This window comes from Canis lupus, chromosome 12, assembly GCF_011100685.1.
Source record: "Canis lupus familiaris isolate Mischka breed German Shepherd chromosome 12, alternate assembly UU_Cfam_GSD_1.0, whole genome shotgun sequence".
NCBI lineage: Eukaryota > Metazoa > Chordata > Mammalia > Carnivora > Canidae > Canis > Canis lupus.
Genome location: NC_049233.1, coordinates 7679227 through 7698437, shown reverse-complemented (window position 1 = coordinate 7698437; position 19211 = coordinate 7679227). Strand labels below are relative to the sequence as shown.

Sequence of the window (19211 nt, the reverse complement as noted above, 5' to 3'; positions counted from 1 at the left end):
GCAGGGCTCAATCTCACAACCCTGAGATCACGACCTGAGCTAAAATCAAAAGTCAGACACTTAATCAACTGAGCCACCCAGGCATCCCTGAAAAAAATTTTTTTTAAAACCACATTTTCAAAGAAATATACGGTGATGAGTTACTTACCCCTTTTCCCTAAGAGCCTTATTATAGCTTGCACTGTTCCCTATTCAGATCACATAGTCAAGATGTATATGTACTGTGAGAATTCAGCATTTATTTATAGTCTGTAAACTTGCTTAGTTCTCTTATTATTGTGTGTTTTTTAGTATATAACTTTGTAATCATTCTGATAAATTATTTTTTAGAGCTTACTATGTGCTTTGCAAGTATCATCTCATTCAACCCTTCCAACAAATAAGCGAAAACACTTGGGGCTAGGGATTGCCCTCTTGAGAGACTGAAGTTCAGAGAAGATAACTTCCCCAAAGTGGTTTGCCTGGTTAAAGGTGTCGCCACTATTTGAACTCTGACTCTGAAGGTCAAGCTCTTCACATCTGCTAAAGCTGCCACCTGTCCCTCCACGGGGAGTGTCAGTTAGAACGTTGGCACCTAGAGGACAGGCTCCAGATCTGTGAAGCAAGCTTTGCAAGGAGGACTTCAGAGTTCCAGAAACAATTGACACTTAATAAATCTAGTGTGGGAAGGGGGAAGGAGTTTAATTAGAACCATAACATTGATTTTGATGACAGACTGAATTTTCAGTTGTAAAAATGCTCAAGTGAAGTAAAAATACACCTTTTACACAAATTGTTTTTTAGCTAGATTAACTTCTTGAGTATTATCTGTGTATGGTCCGTGTCCAGCAACTCTAGTATATGTATTGTAATGTGTCTTATGTTGCTTTATCAGAGATCTTTTTTTTTAATAAATTTATTTTTTATTCGTGTTCAATTTACCAACATACAGAATAACACCCAGTGCTCATCCTGTCAAGTGCCCCCCTCCGTGCCCGTCACCCATTCACCCCCACCCCCCTCCCCTTCCACCACCCCTAGTTCGTTTCCCAGAGTTAGGAGTCTTTATGTTCTGTCTCCCTTTCTGATGTTTCCCACACATTTCTTCTCCCTTCCCTTATATTTCCTTTCACTATTATGTATATTCCGCAAATGAATGAGACCATATAATGTTTGTCCTTCTCCGATTGACTAACTTCACTCAGCATAATACCCTCCAGTTCCATCCACATTGAAGCAAATGGTGGGTATCTGTTGTTTCTAATGGCTGAGTAATATTCCATTGTATACATAAACCACATCTTCTTTATCCATTCATCTTTCGATGGACACCGAGGCTCCTTCCACAGTTTGGCTATTGTGGACATTGCTGTTATAAACATTGGGGTGCAGGTGTCCCGGCGTTTCATTGCATCTGAATCTTTGGGGTAAATCCCCAACAGTGCAATTGCTGGGTCATAGGGCAGGTCTATTTTTAACTCTTTGAGGAACCTCCACACAGTTTTCCAGAGTGGCTGCACCAGGTCACATTCCCACCAACAGTGTAAGAGGGTTCCCTTTTCTCCGCATCCTCTCCAACATTTGTGGTTTCCTGCCTTGTTAATTTTCCCCATTCTCACTGGTGTGAGGTGGTATCTCATTGTGGTTTTGATTTGTATTTCCCTGATGGCAAGTGATGTGGAGCATTTTCTCATGTGCTTGTTGCCATGTCTATGTCTTCCTCTGTGAGATTTCTCTTCATGTCTTTTGCCCATTTCATGATTGGATTGTTTCTTTGGTGTTGAGTTTAAGAAGTTCTTTATAGATCTTGGAAACTAGCCCTTTATCTGATACGTCATTTGCAAATATCTTCTCCCATTCTGTAGGTTGTCTTTTAGTTTTGTTGACTGTATCCTTTGCTGTGCAAAAGCTTCTTATCTTGATGAAGTCCCAATAGTTCATTTTTGCTTTTGTTTCTTTTGCCTTCCTGGATGTATCTTGCAAGAAGTTACTGTGGCCGAGTTCAAAAAGGGTGTTGCCTGTGTTCTCCTCTAGGATTTTGATGGAATCTTGTCTCACATTTAGATCTTTCATCCATTTTGAGTTTATCTTTGTGTATGGTGCAAGAGAGTGGTCTAGTTTCATTCTTCTGCATGTGGATGTCCACTTTTCCCAGCACCATTTATTGAAGAGACTGTCTTTCTTCCAATGGATAGTCTTTCCTCCTTTATCGAATATTAGTTGGCCATAAAGTTCAGGGTCCACTTCTGGGTTCTCTATTCTGTTCCATTGATCTATGTGTCTGTTTTTGTGCCAATACCACACTGTCTTGATGATGCTTTGTAGTACACAGCTTTGTAGTACAACCTGAAATCTGGCATTGTGATGCCCCCAGATATGGTTTTCTTTTGTAAAATTCCCCTGGCTATTCGGGGTCTTTTCTGATTCCACACAAATCTTAAAATAATTTGTTCTAACTCTCTGAAGAAAGTCCATGTTATTTTGATAGGGATTGCATTAAACGTGTAAATTGCCCTGGGTAACATTGACATTTTCACAATATTAATTCTGCCAATCCAGAAGCATGGAATATTTTTCTATCTCTTTGTGTCTTCCTCAATTTCTTTCAGAAGTGTTCTATAGTTTTTAGGGTATAGATCCTTTACCTCTGGTTAGGTTTATTTCTAGGTATCTTATGCTTTTGGGTGCAATTGTAAATGGGATGGACTCCTTAATTTCTCTTTCTTCAGTCTCATTGTTAGTGTATAGAAATGCCATTGATTTCTGGGCATTGATTTTGTATCCTGCCATGCTACCAAATTGCTGTATGAGTTCTAGCAATCTTGGGGTGGAGGCTTTTGGGTTTTCTATGTAGAGTATCATGTCATCGGTGAAGAGGGAGAGTTTGACTACTTCTTTGCCAATTTGAATGCCTTTAATGTCTTTTTGTTGTCTGATTGCTGAGGCTAGGACTTCCAGTACTATGTTGAATAGCAGTAGTGAGAGTAGACATCCCTGTCTTGTTCCTAATATTAGGGGAAAGGCTCTCAGTGCTTCCCCATTGAGAATGATATTTGCTGTGGGCTTTTCATAGATGGCTTTTAAGATGTTGAGGAATGTTCCCTCTATCCCTATACTCTGAAGAGTTTTGATCAGGAATGGATGCTGTATTTTGTCAAATGCTTTCTCTGCATCTAATGAGAGGATCATATGGTTCTTGGTTTTTCTCCTGCTGATATGATGAATCACATTGATTGTTTTACGAGTGTTGAACCAGTCTTGTGTCCCGGGGATAAATCCTACTTGGTCATGGTGAATAATTTTCTTAATGGATCCTATTGGCCAGTATCTTGTTGAGAGTTTTTGCATCCATGTTCATCAGGGATATTGGTCTGTAATTCTCCTTTTTGGTGGGGTCTTTGTCTGGTTTTGGAATTAAGGTGATGCTGGCCTCATAGAACGAATTTGGAAGTACTCCATCTCTTTCTATCTTTCCAAACAGCTTTAGTAGAATAGGTATGGTTTCTTCTTTAAACGTTTGATAGAATTCCCCTGGGGAACCATCTGGCCCTGGACTTTTGTGTCTTCGGAGGTATTTGATGACTGCTTCAATTTCCTCCCTGGTTATTGGCCTGTTCAGGTTTTCTATTTCTTCCTGTTCCAGTTTTGGTAGTTTGTGGCTTTCCAGGAATGCGTCCATTTCTTCTAGATTGCCTAATTTATTGGTGTATAACTGCTCATAATATGTTTTTAAAATCGTTTGTATTTCCTTGGTGTTGGTAGTGATCTCTCCTTTTTTATTCATGATTTTATTAATTTGAGTCTTTTCTATTTTGTTTTTAATAAGGCTGGCTAATGGTTTATCTATCTTATTAATTCTTTCAAAGAACCAACTCCTGGTTCTGTTAATGTGTTCCACAGTTCTTCTGGTCTCGATTTCGTTGAGTTCTGCTCGAATCTTTATTAACTCTCTTCTTCTGCTGGGTGTACGATCTATTTGCTGTTTTTTCTCTAGCTCCTTTATGTGTAAGGTTAGCTTTTGTATTTGAGTTCTTTCCAGTTTTTGAATGGCTGCTTGTATTGCGATGTATTTCCCCCTTAGGACTGCTTTTGCTGCATTCCAAAGATTTTGAACGGCTGTATCTTCATTCTCATTAGTTTCCATGAATCTTTTTAATTCTTCCTTAATTTTCTGGTTGACCCTTTCATCTTTTAGCAGGATGGTCCTTAACCTCCACGTGTTTGAGGTCCTTCCAAACTTCTTGTGATTTAGTTCTAATTTCAAGGTATTATGGTCTGAGAATATGCAGGCGACGATCCCAATCTTTTGGTATCGGTTCAGACCCGATTTGTGACCCAGTATGTGGTCTATTCTGGAGAAAGTTCCATGTGCACTTGAGAAGAATGTGTATTCAGTTGAGTTTGGATGTAAAGTTCTGTAGATATCTGTGAAATCCATCTGGTCCAGTGTATCATTTAAAGCTCTCGTTTCTTTGGAGATGTTGTGTTTAGAAGACCTATCGAGTATAGAAAGAGCTAGATTGAAGTCACCAAGTATAAGTGTATTATTATCTAAGTATTTCTTCACTTTGGTTATTAATTTATTTATATATTTGGCAGCTCCCACATTCAGGGCATATATATTGAGGATTGTTAAGTCCTCTTGTTGGATAGATCCTTTAAGTATGATATAGTGTCCCTCTTCATCTCTCACTACAGTCTTCGAGGTAAATTTTAGTTTATCTGATATAAGGATGGCTACCCCTGCTTTCTTTTGAGAACCATTTGAATGGTAAATGGTTCCCCAACCTTTTATTTTTAGGCTGTAGGTGTTCTTCTGTCTAAAATGAGTCTCTTGTAGACAGCAAATAGATGGGTCCTGCTTTTTTATCCAGTCTGAAACCCTGCGCCTTTTGATGGGGTCATTAGGCCCGTTCACGTTCAGAGTTACTATCGAAAGGTAGGAGTTTAGTGTCATCATGATATCTATTCAGTCCTTGTTTTTGTGGATTGTTCCACTGAACTTCTTCTTAAAGGGGAATTTTAAGAGTCCCCCTAAAATTTTTTGCAGAGCTGGTTTGGAGGTCACATATTCTTTCAGTTCCTGCCTGTCTTGGAAGCTCTTTATCTCTCCTTCCATTTTGAATGAGAGCCTTGCTGGATATTCTTGGTTGCATGTTCTTCTCATTTAGGACCCTGAATATATCCTGCCAGCCCTTTCTGGCCTGCCAGGTCTCTGTGGAGAGGTCTGCTGTTACCCTAATACTCCTCCCCATAAAAGTCAGGGATTTCTTGTCTCTTGCTGCTTTAAGGATCTTCTCTTTATCTTTGGAATTTGCAAGCTTAACTATTAGATGTCGAGGTGTTGAACGGTTTTTATTGATTTTAGTGGGGGGATCTCTCTATTTCCTGGATCTGAATGCCTGTTTCCCTTCCCAGATTAGGAAAGTTTTCAGCTATCATTTGTTTAAATACATATTCTGGCCCTCTGTCTTTTCGGCACCCTTGGGAACCCCAGTTAAACGTAGGTTTTTCTTCCTCAGGCTGTCGTTTATTTCCCTTAATCTATCTTCATGGTCTTTTAATTGTTTGTCTCTTTTTTCCTCAGTTTCCCTCTTTGCCATCAACTTGTCTTCTATGTCACTTACTCGTTCTTCCACCTCGTTAACCCTTGTCGTTAGGACTTCTAGTTTGGATTGCATCTCATTCAATTGATTTTTAATTTCTGCCTGATTGGATCTAAATTCTGCAGTCAAGAAGTCTCTTGAGTCCTTTATGCTTTTTTCTAGAGCCACCAGTAGCTGTATAATAGTGCTTCTGAATTAGCTTTCTGACATTGAATTGTAATCCAGATTTTGTAACTCTGTGGGAGAGAGGACTGTTTCTGATTCTTTCTTTTGAGGTGAGGTTTTCTTTCTAGTCATTTTGCTCAGTGCAGAGTGGCCAAAAACAAGTTGTATTGGGAGAAGGAGAAAAAGGGAGGAGAGAAAGAAGGAAAGAAAAGAGAAAAAAAACAAGAAAAAAGGAAGAAGAGAAGAAAAAGAGAGAAAAAGAAAGGGAAAAAAAAAGGGTGGGGGAAGCAAACAAATCAAAAAGAAAAAAAAACCCAAAAACATGGGGGAGTATCTTCTGATTCTGTATACTTTAAGTCCCTTGGCTTCCCCTGGAACTTGTCCGTCTCGTTGGTCTTCTGGGGGATGGGCCTGTTGTGCTGATTTTCAGGTGTGAGCACTTGGGGGAGCTGCTCTGCCCCCTCCCTGGTGCAGGGCTCAGTGGGGGTTGTTTACCCCGTGAGGCCGCAGGAGGAACAACCGCAGTGGTGGCAGCCAGCTCTGGAGCCCTAGAGTCAGCTGCCGCAGTAACTAGGGAGCCCTCCATTTGCAGGGCCTGGAGGCTCCGGGCAGGAGCGTCCTTGGGGTCCTGGGCCCTCCCAGCCTCTGCGTGTCCCGGGGGAGGCCGGATCCCGGGCTGTGTCCCGGCGCCCTGTGCTCGCGGGGCCTGCGCTGTTGGATTCGCGCTCCCGCCCCGCAGCCCCCTCCGCGGAGCCGCCCCCGAGCCCCTCCGAGCTGCTCCTGGAACCGCGCAGCACCCTCCACACGGAGCCTCTTCCTCTGCCCGAGCCCCCCGAGCTGCTCCCGTCCCGCAGCCCCCTCCGCGAAGCCGCCCCCGAGCCCCCTCCGAGCTGCTCCCGCCCCGCAGCCCCCTCCGCGGAGCCGCCCCCGAGCCCCCCGAGCTGCTCCCGTCCCGCAGCCCCCTCCGCGGAGCCGCCCCCGAGCCCCCCGAGCTGCTCCCGTCCCGCAGCCCCCTCCGCGGAGCCGCCCCCGAGCCCCTCCGAGCTGCTCCGGGTCCCGCCGTGCGCTGCAGCCCTTAGGGAGCTCGGCACACTCTCCCGGGCGCAGGTGCCTGTTAGTGTCCCCGGGAGCCCGAGGGCATCCCCGCCCTCCTGGGTCCTGCTCCAACTCCCCGCGAGCCTCTTTCCGCCCGGGAAGGTCGGTGCAGCTCCTGCTCCTCCGGGACGGGGCTCTCCTGTCCTGGGGACACTCGCCCCGGCCTCAGCCCGGCTCCTCGCGGGGCCCCACCCCCTTGGAGGCCTTTTGTGTCTTTATTTCTTTTTCCCCGTCTTCCTACCTTGATACAAGCGCGAACTCTTCTCACTGTAGCATTCCAGCTGGTCTCTCTTTAAATCTCAGGCCGAATTCGTAGATTTTCAGGATGATTTGAAGGTGATCTAGGTAATTTGGTGGGGACGGGTGACTGGGGACCCTACTCTTCTGCCATCTTGCCCCTCCCCGCTTTATCAGAGATCTGACCTGTCAGCTTTGCTTTTCTATGTTGCGCTCACTCCAGATGGCAGCTATAGGTCATCTTATATGCCATTTTTGTCCTGTAGATATTAAATTAAGGCTACTAATAGAGTGAACATGTCAGAGCTGATTTGTTTGTCCTAGTACTTGTTTTGTTTCTAGTATTACCGACTTTTTCTTAGTAACATTAGTCTTAGGCACTCTGTGGCTTTGGTGTGTCATTGAATTTAAACTGTGGGTGGTATCTTAATCCTCATAGACATTCCACATCTTGTATCTCCACAGACTTCTCTCTGCCATTTTTAAATGAAATGCACGTGATAAAATCAACTAGAATGCTAGAATTTTGTGTTCTTCCCAACAATACAGAATAATTACTAAGTAATCATTAACCTTGCTTTCTCTGTTTTTAACTGTAGTACCAGAAGAAAATATTGCAACTATGAAGTATGGAGCCCAGGTTGTAAAAGGGGAGCTGAAGTCGGCCTTATTAGACGGTGATACTCAAAATTATGATTTGGATCATGGATTTTCTAGGCACCCGATTGATGATGACTGCCGTTCTGGCATTGAGATTAAGCTAGGTCAGCCATCTATTATCAATCACATTCGGATACTCCTGTGGGACCGAGATAGCCGGTGAGTGATTAGCATGACTTGGACAGAAAATGACATTATGTTTGATTGAGTTGGCCTAATTTTGTGGTCGTCTTCTTTGGCTTTTCAGATTTGATGGTTTATTTCCTTGGGATCGTTTTGCTATTTCTTTTGAAGTTTAGTTCTGGGGGAAGAGTTAAAGGCTATTATCCTTAAAAAAAATTTTTTTTTTTTGCTTTTTTTCTGCTTATAAAAGTAATGAATATGTGTTTATCATGGAAAACATAGTATAGAAAAACACAAAGACGAAGAATGAAACCATTAGTAAATCACTGGCCATTAATAACCTTTGTATATAGCTAGTATGTATCTAACTAGCACATGTAACTATATGTATTTAACTAGTCACATACACAAAACAGAAATCTGTAAAACCACACATAGTTTTACAAAATAAAGGCTAACTTCACTTTGTAATTAATACATTGTGAACATTCTACTTTAAAAAAATATCCCTTTAAAATATACTTTTAATTGTTATTTAGTATTCTTTCTGGGTTACCAATATTTATTTACTTGATTACTTACTTTTGAATACTATAACTTTTTAGATGCATTTAATCCTATGGATGAAGGAAAAATTTTCTTTTCTTGTGTGGATGAATAATCATTCTCAAATATAGGAAGTTTGTGAAAAAGATTTGGTGAGCTCCAGCCTCAGAACCCACTCTGTTTTGTAGTGGCTTCAAGATTCTGCCTTCTATCCAGCACCTCTGACACTTCCCCCACTGTAGTTTCTAGGGTTCATCCATGATGCTTAGAAGTACCAGAGCAGTTGGGCGACCAAAAATTGTCTCTCATGACTGCCATCATTAACTTAAACCCTCTATACCCAGAAATTGGCATAGAGTCTCCTAGGCCCTACTCACGCCTCTTTGAGTCTGGGCTGGGAGGACTTGGTAGTATTGGCAATGATACCCTTGCGTGGTACTGCATTTCTCCTTGCACACTGGCCACCACTCAGGCCTTTTCGGCCATTTGAACCAAATATGAGGGAAGCTTCATGAAGGGAGTTTGCATTTCCCATAGGTATGGGTGTTTGAGGCTCCCAGGTTATCTTCATCTGTTTTTTCTTTATTAAGAATATATGTCCTGATATGTATCTTGTTGGATATAAAATGATGTTTAGTTGGCAAAATGGAGCTAATCCACATGTGATTTCCAAGAGTCTCTGGGCTAATAATAATAGTATAACAGTAATAATACTTATATAGCACTTTCATTACTTTTATGTGGTAGGTACTGTTCTCAAAGCTTTACATATATTTGTTTAATTAATTGTGAAATTAGTATAAAGATAATAAAAGAAAATGTTAGTATGTTTGAAACCGAAAGTAGTTACCATTTCCATGATGTTAAATATTTATAGGCCGCTTTACTTTAGTATATGCATTACATTCACAGGGGACTTAGCTTGACCATGTAGCAGTTCTTTTCTCACAGAAGTTATCATTCTCAGCAAAGGTGAAAAATTCAGAATCTTAAGCCCAAAAGATTCTGACATGTGTTGTAAAATTATAACCTGCATTACTGATAACCCAGAGAGGTTCAATAAAAGGTTATAACCTGTTTGAGACTGAGCGATAAAATGAATGGAGTGAGGGGACAGCAGAAAATGAGGGGATGACACAAAATAAGCTGACCTTTTCTGGTCACAACTGTTGGTTGCAGGCTGACATTTATGGTCGTCTAAATCTTCTGAGATTGTTCCTGTTGATATTACAGTACAAGTAATAACTGCATCTCAAATTTAAATTTGGCTTATGACAGGGGAATACAGATTTGTTCAGGATGGGACCAGCATCTAATGGTCCAGGGTAGCTGACTAGGGAATGATAGGCTATTTTCATTACTGCCAGATTATTAGCTGCCAAATTCTATGTTGTACCCAGAAGAAACACGTATTATCTCTTCACCCATGTCATTTATTTTTCTTTGGGCTGCATATTTGTGTGGGATGGTGGAGACTGGGAGGGAGATAAGCAGGTCTTTCTGAGGAACCATTCCGAGTTGGCTTCCCTGAGAGAATAGAGCTGAGCACCCAGACTAGGGAAGGTAGAAGGAGAAGGCCCATCTCCCACTTACCAATTTTCTGTTCTCTCTTCTATTATGGCTTTATTAATCTAATATAGTAGGAGCAAGCCATCCTGGCTCTGTTTGAAAAGGAACAAATATCTTGCATGCTGGGTATGTGCCAGACAGTGTGCTAGGCCCTGAATATGTGAAGATAAATATGGCATGCTCCTTGTTTTTAAGCAGCTTGTGATCTAATAAGGCATACAGACCTGTGGAGAGAGAATTACAGTACATTGTGGTGCACACTGCAATAGCAAGATCTATACAGATTTTATTATTATCAGAATTTGATTGTTATGCAGAAAGTTTTGATAGTTTGTAATACAGAAAATATAATTAGTAAGTTATATTTTTTGTATCTTTTAATGTTTTATTGAAGTATAACTTGGTTTTGTTATTTTAATATGGTACTTTTTTCTGCATTTTTCTTTTGATTCATAGGTCTTATTCATACTTCATTGAAGTGTCAATGGATGAACTTGATTGGATCAGAGTGATTGATCATTCGCAGTATCTGTGTCGTTCTTGGCAAAAGTTGTATTTTCCAGCCCGTGTCTGCCGGTTAGTTCTCATGGTTAATTAATGATTTTGCTATTTACTTAAGGAGATTTGGACCTTGGGAAACGGGCTACTTTTTTTTTTTGTCTTAAGGAAGAAGACTTTTTCAGGATATCAGTTACCATATGCATCCCAACTTTAAAAACTTAGGGAAAATATGGAAACTGAAACATCTTAATTCTAGAGTGTATTCTGTTTTATCCACAGTGTTTTGTGCCATACTTATGCAGGAGACAGGCAGTGAACGAGAAGGGACAGAGAACACTGCAAAGTGGAAATGGTTTTTAAGCTCCTTTGGTAGTCCTCAAGGCCAAGAGGAGATTTTTGGATGTTAGTTTGCACATTCTGAGTATCTGTGTTCTTTTTCTAGGTCAGTGCTTATCAATGGAGTTTGACAGAGTAAATATTTCTAGTGGGTTGGGTTTGGAGCAGGGGAAGTGGAGCTGGTGGGGCCCCAGACTCACAGCCTCCCTTCAACCAGAGCAATTTCGCTTTTATTGTTGTTATGTATTGTAGCCCCATGGAAGGTTGTTCTTAAAAAGTGTTGATGAGCTACTGTTCTCATATTTCATAGTCTTCCTTTAGGTTTAAGCCATCTTTTAAACTTCTGAAATTCTGCAAAACCTATACTGTTAATGAATTTGGGAGTTGGGAAAATAGTTCGAGGTGCCTGAAATTCTGCTGGGTTTGTTTTTTTTCTCTGGCAATTTTCCCCTTGGAAATTTCTCTCAGGTATTCCTTACCTTAAAGTCAAAAGATCAAAGGCAGAAAATGATTGGTTCATTTAGTCCAGTGTGGCAAGAGGAGAAGGAAAGGCATATGCTGGGCATAAACCAGGGACAGTGTGGACTCTTACTCCCTCCCGACCCTACCTCATCCATGACCCTAGCTGACCTCCTACTGTGGCTAATTTGGAGCAGATGGGGATGGCCCATAGCACTTAACTCTCTCAGTCAGAAGACAACCTTTAACTTAGTAAACTTATGATCGAGCAGCATCAGGATGAATTCTTACCTCCTCCAAAGGAATTCCACAAAACCTTTCAGCCTTTCTGGTACAGTAAAGAAATGTTGCCTACATTTTTTTTATTATTATTATGGGTATGAATGGACACAATATTGTTACCCAGGGACTCTCTTGTGTGAAAATGAAGAAAATCAATTTCATTTCCCCAAAGAGAGACTAAAATACTTTAGTATTGCAGGTCTGGCAGTTGCTTTTCTATCAGAGGAGTTTTGAATGGATTAAAATGAGAGGGATGAGAAATTGAGTGAAGATTTTGTATCTCAGAGCTGCCTAGGGATTCTTTGAGAGTGACAGAGGGCCCCCAACTTGGAGGAGGAGATTGAGTCTGCATTGACACAGGCTATTACGGTTGTATGGGATTGAAAAATAAGCAGCATAGCAACCAAAGCATCTGATGTGGACAGAAGGACTGTGTGTTTGCATTTAATTTGAAACAAGAGAAACATGACTCCCAGAACAAATCATGAATATAATACTAGCCATGACAGAGTCTGTGTGCTTTACCCACTCGAAAACTCACGCTGTATGGAGGGAGATGTGTGCCCTCAGTCATGATCGCTGGCTTTTACAAAATATACTTCCCCTTATTTATTAATGGGCATTATTTATACTCCCCTTTTGTGATTTTGCCTCTTCTGAGTGGCCTTGCTCTTACTGATGTAACTTTTTTGTGTCATAGAGGTTGGCTGTATTAGTTTTTGTCTTGGGATAGCCAGTTCCCAACTCTGGCCTAGAAAAATTCAGCAAAGGTGATGTTAGAGATAGTGATAACAGGAAAAGGGAAGAGTCTTGATACCCATATTAGTTAAGAAACAAAATTTCAAAGATTTATAACCACTTTAACATATATCACTACATTACTTTATAAACTCTGCCTTTTGTAAAACGTTGGGGACTTTGAAGTTAAAAATGAACCTAAGAATGAGTCTCAGTTGATTATCTAAGGATGTCTTATACTTGGTATTTCTTTTCTTTTCTTTAAATACTTATTTATTTTAGAGAGAAAGAGAGTGAGCAGTGGGGAGGGGCAGAGGGAGAGGTAGAGAGAGTCTCAAGCAGACTCTATGCTGAGCGCAAAGCCCAACACAGGGCTCAATCCCACGATCCTGAGATCACAACCTGAGTGGAAACCAGGAGTCAGTTGCCCAACTGACTGCGCCACCCAGGTGACCCTGTACTTGGTATTTATCTTCATAATCGTTTATTGACTTTCTAAGCAATGTTTTAAATAAACGTTTTCCAGGGACTTCACTGGGCACATATAAATTCATCATTTCCTTAGCATGTAAGTGTTCACTTTGCATTATTTAGTTAATTTGCACATTTGTATGTTACCTTTGTTTTTCAATGTCATTTGAGTCTTTTTGTCTTACTTCTGATACTAAAATTACAACTTCTTGGAAGTGAGTATGGATTCAGATCTTTTATTATTCTTGCATGGTACTCAGGCTATGATGTAGTATGCAGTAGGTACTCTATAAATGGTTTCATGGGGTCAAGGCACTGACTGCATAATGAAAAGAGATCGATTCAGCATTGACCTGCATATATAGTCATTGTTTTTTTTTTATCCATGTTATTTGTTAAAATGTATATCGGTGCTAGAAAGGTCTCCAGTACATGGTTTACAAAAATAACCTTCTATATTTTCATGAAGAAACTGAATTTTGAGGTTAATTTTGAAGGATGTGAATATCATGTATTGAGGAAAGATTATATCAAATATATTCACAAAAGAAGAGAGACTATGAGTTGGGGAGTGTGAGATTACCTAGCTCTCTCTGAGTCTTGGCTGGATTGCATGTAAATCAGCGCTCTGTAGTCAAAAAACAAAACAAAACAAAAACATGGGCTTTGGAGTTAGAGCTCTTCTCACTCTCTGGTTTCATCTGATCATGGCATGGTGATCTTAGTAAAGTTGTGCCTCTCCAAGCTTTTGTTTCTATACCAGTAAAAAACAGGAATAACAACACCATTTATGAGTTCTGCTGTGGAAGGTTTAGATGACATAGCATGTATACAAACATTAAGTACAGTGCCTAGCCCAAAGTGAAGGCTCCGTCACTAGTGGTTTTTATTTTTAGTTTTTTTTTTCTTTTTATAATTTTAAAATTGTTTTAATTTTTATTTTTTTCTGATTTTTAAGACTCCACTTGTGTTTGACCTTCAGAGAAAAAGACCCATTCTTGCCATCCTCTCTAGCCACTGTGGCAGTCACTGTGAGGAAGTTGTTACTGACCTCAGGAGCTTAGTCTTCTCAACACTTTTCCAGATTGCTGGTCCATACACAACAGTCCCAACATGCCTTAAATGGTTTGCTCTACCTTCATAACTGCCTGTTTCCAACAGTTTTAATGTATCTTAATTTTGGTAAAGCATTTTTTTATTGTAGCAAAATATATATGGCATGCATTTTGCCATTTATATATTTGTGGAATGCAATTCAGTTAACACTTCACCTTGGCAAGGTAGTGGACATTGTCTAGCTGCAACAGATAGGATAATATCAGGCTTCAAAGCCAGAGTGATTGCTCCACCCACAGTGGTGAATGGAGGGAAATGATCTGCTCTGTTTTCCTGGGTCCTGTTTAGGAACGTGTTGTAGGGTAAATGGGGACTACTCTATGTAGCCAAAAGCCTAGACTAATAACTCCCCTCACTGAGCCCCTTCCTGAGGATGAAGAAAATTGACTTGTCCATGTTAGTATAATCTTTCATATGTCCCCCGAATCATGTTATGTCTTACCAGCTTTCTCAGGGAAAGGCAATTTCTGCCATACCTTTATGTTGTCTGCTTGGCTATCTAGTAAACTCCCATCTAGATTTTTCTAGATGCTGGAGCCCAGGGCTAAACAAAAAACACTAATAAGGAGTGGCAAATATGGAATGCTTTGGGAGTGTCTTTGAGAGTGTCTTAAAAAAATTTTTGGCTCTTTTTCAACATGGTGCTGGGAATTTGGCAGCCATTTAATGTTGCTGAAGTAGGAGAAGACTTGAAAATGTGGATGTGAAGGATAGAGGACGATTTCGGAGCCTGCAGGTGGCTTGGGTAGCTGGAATCACAAAAGTGATCCTGGGACAAAACCCAGGAGTTTAGAAAAGGAATAGTGGCCTAAAAGCACAGTCCTCAGGGTATGCCTGTTGAGAGATGGAAGAAAAGAGGAGATAGCAGACATGTTTAAACATGCTGCAGAAAAAAAATAAATAAATAAATAAACATGCTGCAGGAGCTGGGCAGAGCCGTGAGAGGGCAATCAGGAGGGGCAGTCACTGAACACTGGCCATCGAGGGTACAGAGAAGGTGCCAGTGGGATGGCCGCATTTCACACAAGACTGGGCTTCTGCCTTTCCTATTATTTTTTAAGTACTATCATGGAAATGTGTTGTTCATGACCTTTTTATTATCAAATTATAATGTAGGACGTATTTTAAATGTTGATAAAGCTTGTCTTTTGGTAAAGTTGTATCCAATTTCCACCAGTAGCACATGAAAATGCTTTCTCTGAACCCTTGCCAATGTAGGCTTGTCAACATTTTGCCAGTGTGAGCTACGATTTATAAAAATAAATGAATAAATAAATAAGACCTCTTAATTTAGATTTATCATCAGTGAGGTACAGTATTGTTTAATAATGGTTATATGTTCTTATTTATGAAAAGTCTGTTTTTGTCTTCTGCATATTTTTCTTCTGAGGCAGTTATCTTTTTCTATCTTATGAGAACTTCATTTTGATATGTTGATATATACACATTGAAATATACAGGTGTGTGTATGTGTATATATATATATATATATATATATATATATATATATGCCATCTTTTTGCCTGTCATGTATTGTGCAATTTGTTTTTCATTTTTAGTGTCTTACTGGTACTTTTTGCCATCCAGAATTTTACTTTTTAAAAAATGTCCAGTCTCTTAATCTTTTTTTTTTTTTTTTTTAAATCTCTGGTGGTTTGCTATCATGTTTAGAAAGGTGTTTCTCAAAATTTTTTCTACTATTTGTTATTTTTGTCTTTATATCTAGATGTTAATTCAGCCAGAACATTTTTTGTGTGTTTTCAGGTAGGGATAGTCAGTTACTAAGGCAATTTATTTAATAATTGTTCCTTACCACACGAATGTGAACAGTCATATTTATCTTATGCTAAATTCTAGCATTTACTCCACTGTTTCACTGATTTCTTTGCCTATAGCTGAAAGTGTTTTAACTGTAGTTTCCCTTCCCTCCTTTTTCTTCTTTTCTTAGAATGAGGTATTATAATGTGCCACATGTGTCGTGGAAAAAAGAAAGAGTGTTATAGAGCATCTGCCAGCCTGTCTTCTGGTCTCATTGGTCACATTAGAGGCCATAAATGATGATAAACATCTTACTAGCATTGTTCTGTTTTAACTTTAACAAGAAATTTAGGCATGCTTCATCAGCTAAAGATTTTTCTTCATTTATTCGTCTGTTCATTCATTTGTCACTCACTCATTCCAAAATAAGCTCCTACTTTGTGCTATGCACTGTACTTAATTATATCAAGGCCACAACACCTGAAGAAGACTGCCATAGTTTTTCCTCTCATGGCATGTGGGAGGATTCCACTTATCAACAAGTAATAAGAACACATCAAGTTATTTTAAGTGTTGTGAAGATGGTACTGATAGTGACTAGGCTCAAGGGGAGGTGCGTGTGTGGGGGTGGGGTGGGGTGGGGTGGCGGGTGGATATTTTAAGTAGGTGGTTTGGGAAGGTCCAAGAAGGGATATTTTTAATTGAGGTGAAAGGAGTGATATTTTCTGGTCATTGTTTTAGATATTTAGCCTTTCTTTGGTGTACATGGACTATTAATCAGGACTAACTGGTCTACTGTTGGAGGCCTCATTAGATGAATACTAAAACTGTACTGTGTTTTGGTACACGGCACTTTAATCTCTTTTATTGCTACCATACATTCCAGGTCCCTCCTCATCCCTGCCATCATTAGAGGCAGTATAATTTTTTTTTTTTTTTTTTTTACCCATCTTCATTAGATTATAGTACCTACACAGTGCTGTAGATCTACAGGACATAAAACAAATGAGAAAATAAACATTGCTATTTATGGAAGCATTCTTTCCCAGCCATATTCACATTGTACAAAAGCTGAGTGTTTTCTTTCTTTTTCTTCATTGTTCTTCCCTGTGCCCATAACTGGGCATTGATATATTTATTTACTTTTAAAGGAAGGCACTTTTACATTATTTTTTGGTTCACCAGGATGCTTTAGAATTGTAGCTAGAATTATGCTGAGACTTTACTTTCTTTATGTGATTGGTGTCTTCTGAGTTCAAGAAATGCCTTATTCAGATGTAAAGGAAAAAGGAAAAATTTCACTTTACAAAAGTAATTTTAGTTCATACTTGGTATGAATTGTATCTCTACCTACAACTTTGATGTCATAATTGAACTAGCATAGAGCAAGCAACCCTGCATTCAGAGGAACATTTTTTTCTAAGAATGCAAAGCAAAATGTAGCCACATGGTGTCACTAAATCATAACAGTTTTACTTGAGGACAAAGAGGTTGAAATCACTTTTTAAAAAAATAAAACTGTATTTATATATAAATTGTTCTGAAGTCTGTGATTTTTGAAATAACATGTGAAACTATTTGTGCCATTTAAGTCTTCCAACTCATGTGATGCATTAATTATGTTTGAAATCCTGTAGAAGTATATATACATACAAGCCGGCTCTTAACTCCTTGTCTACAAATTACAGCAGATATGTGGACCTCTGTAGTATAGTCATTCAGTTTCATACAAATAAGGTTTTTTTTTTTTTTTTTTTTTAATCTTCCTTTGGAATTTTGGCTGAAATTTTGAGGTAGCCATGTTGACATCTGCTTTTTTTTTTTTTTTTTTTTTTTTTTTTAAGATTTATTTATTTGACAGGTCACAAGCAGGGGAAGCTGCAGGCAGAGGGCAAAGGGAGAAGCAGACTCCCCCACTGAGTAGGGAGCCTGATGTGGGACTAGATCCCAGGACCTCAGTGTGGGGCTCCATCCCAGGACCTCAGGATCATGATCTGAGCCCAAGGCAGACACTTAATGGACTGAGCCACCCCAGTGCCCCTTCCTCTGAAATTTTGAAATAAATAAGTAGACGGACTCAAAAAAAGATAGAGCCATTAAATATTTATAAAGAATCAGGGAGCAGAAGAAAGGAGGATAAGAAAGAGAAAGACGGGATTACAGGAGCTTGGGAGAGACAGGAAGAGGACAGTCCAACATTGATTCAGCATCTTCTCTGGCCAGACACATCATTACCTTGTGTCATCCTCACAATAGCTCCACAAGAGAAATACTGCTAACTACCTAATTTTACAAACAAGGAAATTGAGCCTTAGAGAAGCTAAATTTGCAGGTCCCTCTGACTACACAGGTAACAACAGAGTTCTACATTGCCTCTGTAGAATATGAGGTAAAGAAAGAGCTCTAGTTAAGGTAGGAGGAGATGTGCAGCCCTGAAGAAGCTCTTGCTACCTCTTGGGCACCAGCAGTTTCCAGGTATACTGAAAGAGAGGGCCCAGTGTGGCCGCGTTCTGCTCTGCTTGCGCTGGTCACAGCCACTGTGACTATAAGGCTACTAACGATGTGGATGAGGATGATGATGTTGGGGAGGAGGAGGAGGATAAACAATTGGGGAACTTTTCACTTTTAAAATACTCCCAAGGGAGCATAGCAGTCCTTTATCTAGGTATGTTTTGTCAGTTTGTCAATAGAGCTTTGAATTTTCCGGCCCTTTTAGTTCCTAATAAGATCATTCTAGACTTTATTATTACATAGTGAGCCTGATGTTCTTAACTCCTGATTTGTTTTGTTTCCACTGTATTTAGAAACATACCTTCTCTGTTAGGGAGTTTCTTGTCATGCGATCTCTGCAGCATCATGAATTGTTTCTTTTCTCTTTTAAAATTTAGGAATTTTCTATTTATTATTTTCACCTACAATCCTCTCTTACTAAGCCAAAAGAAAAAACATATCCACCATGTTTTATATTCAGCAAGACCTTTGAGACGCAGCTACTTGTGCTTTTCAGTTGCATCCAAGGCTTTTCTGTTTTATTTTGTATAAAGGGCACTAGCACGTTGAACTTTTGTGTGTGCAGTGGAGTTGGAATATGAGAAAACAGAACAGCGTTGTCCTTTCCTTTGTATTTTATTTTATAAATTTAGAATCTAAATTAGTGTCTTTTAATAAGCCTATTGTATGAGATGATGTTAATAACACTAATGACCTGTTATTATTGCCACAAACAGCCGTTGTCTGTTTTTCATTCTGGAAGGGCAAGAACTATATTTGGTGGTGCTAATAGTTGCTTCCCAAGCAGTTAGGTCCAGGATCAAGTGCAGCCAGCACCTCTCTGGCTGAGTATCAGAATCCTTTCTGCTTGCACCCTCCTCAGTACTACTCTGTTACTTAATGGGTTTATTCATGTAGACATTCATTCAACAAACAGGTACTGAACAGCTGCTGTATTTTAAAGGCACTTAGTTTAGGGGTGGGCATAAAAGGATGAAAAAGACACAATTTCTGCTTTTCTAAGGATTGATAAAGTAAAATGTGAAGGAAGACTTGGCTATGCAGGAGCATAGTTATGGG

The 19211-nt window shown here is 39.8% G+C and overlaps 1 protein-coding gene across 7 annotated transcripts in view; it reads left to right on the top strand.

Annotated features, from left to right (window-relative positions):
- Positions 1-19211, top strand: part of BTBD9 (BTB domain containing 9) — a 410049-nt gene that overhangs the window by 51925 nt on the left and 338913 nt on the right. For all 7 annotated transcript variants that reach the window (XM_038553945.1, XM_038553942.1, XM_038553943.1 and 4 more), the window contains 2 exons: positions 7682-7901; positions 10437-10556. In XM_038553945.1, coding sequence (XP_038409873.1) covers positions 7682-7901; positions 10437-10556 — 340 coding nt within the window. The remainder of the gene's footprint in view (positions 1-7681; positions 7902-10436; positions 10557-19211) is intronic.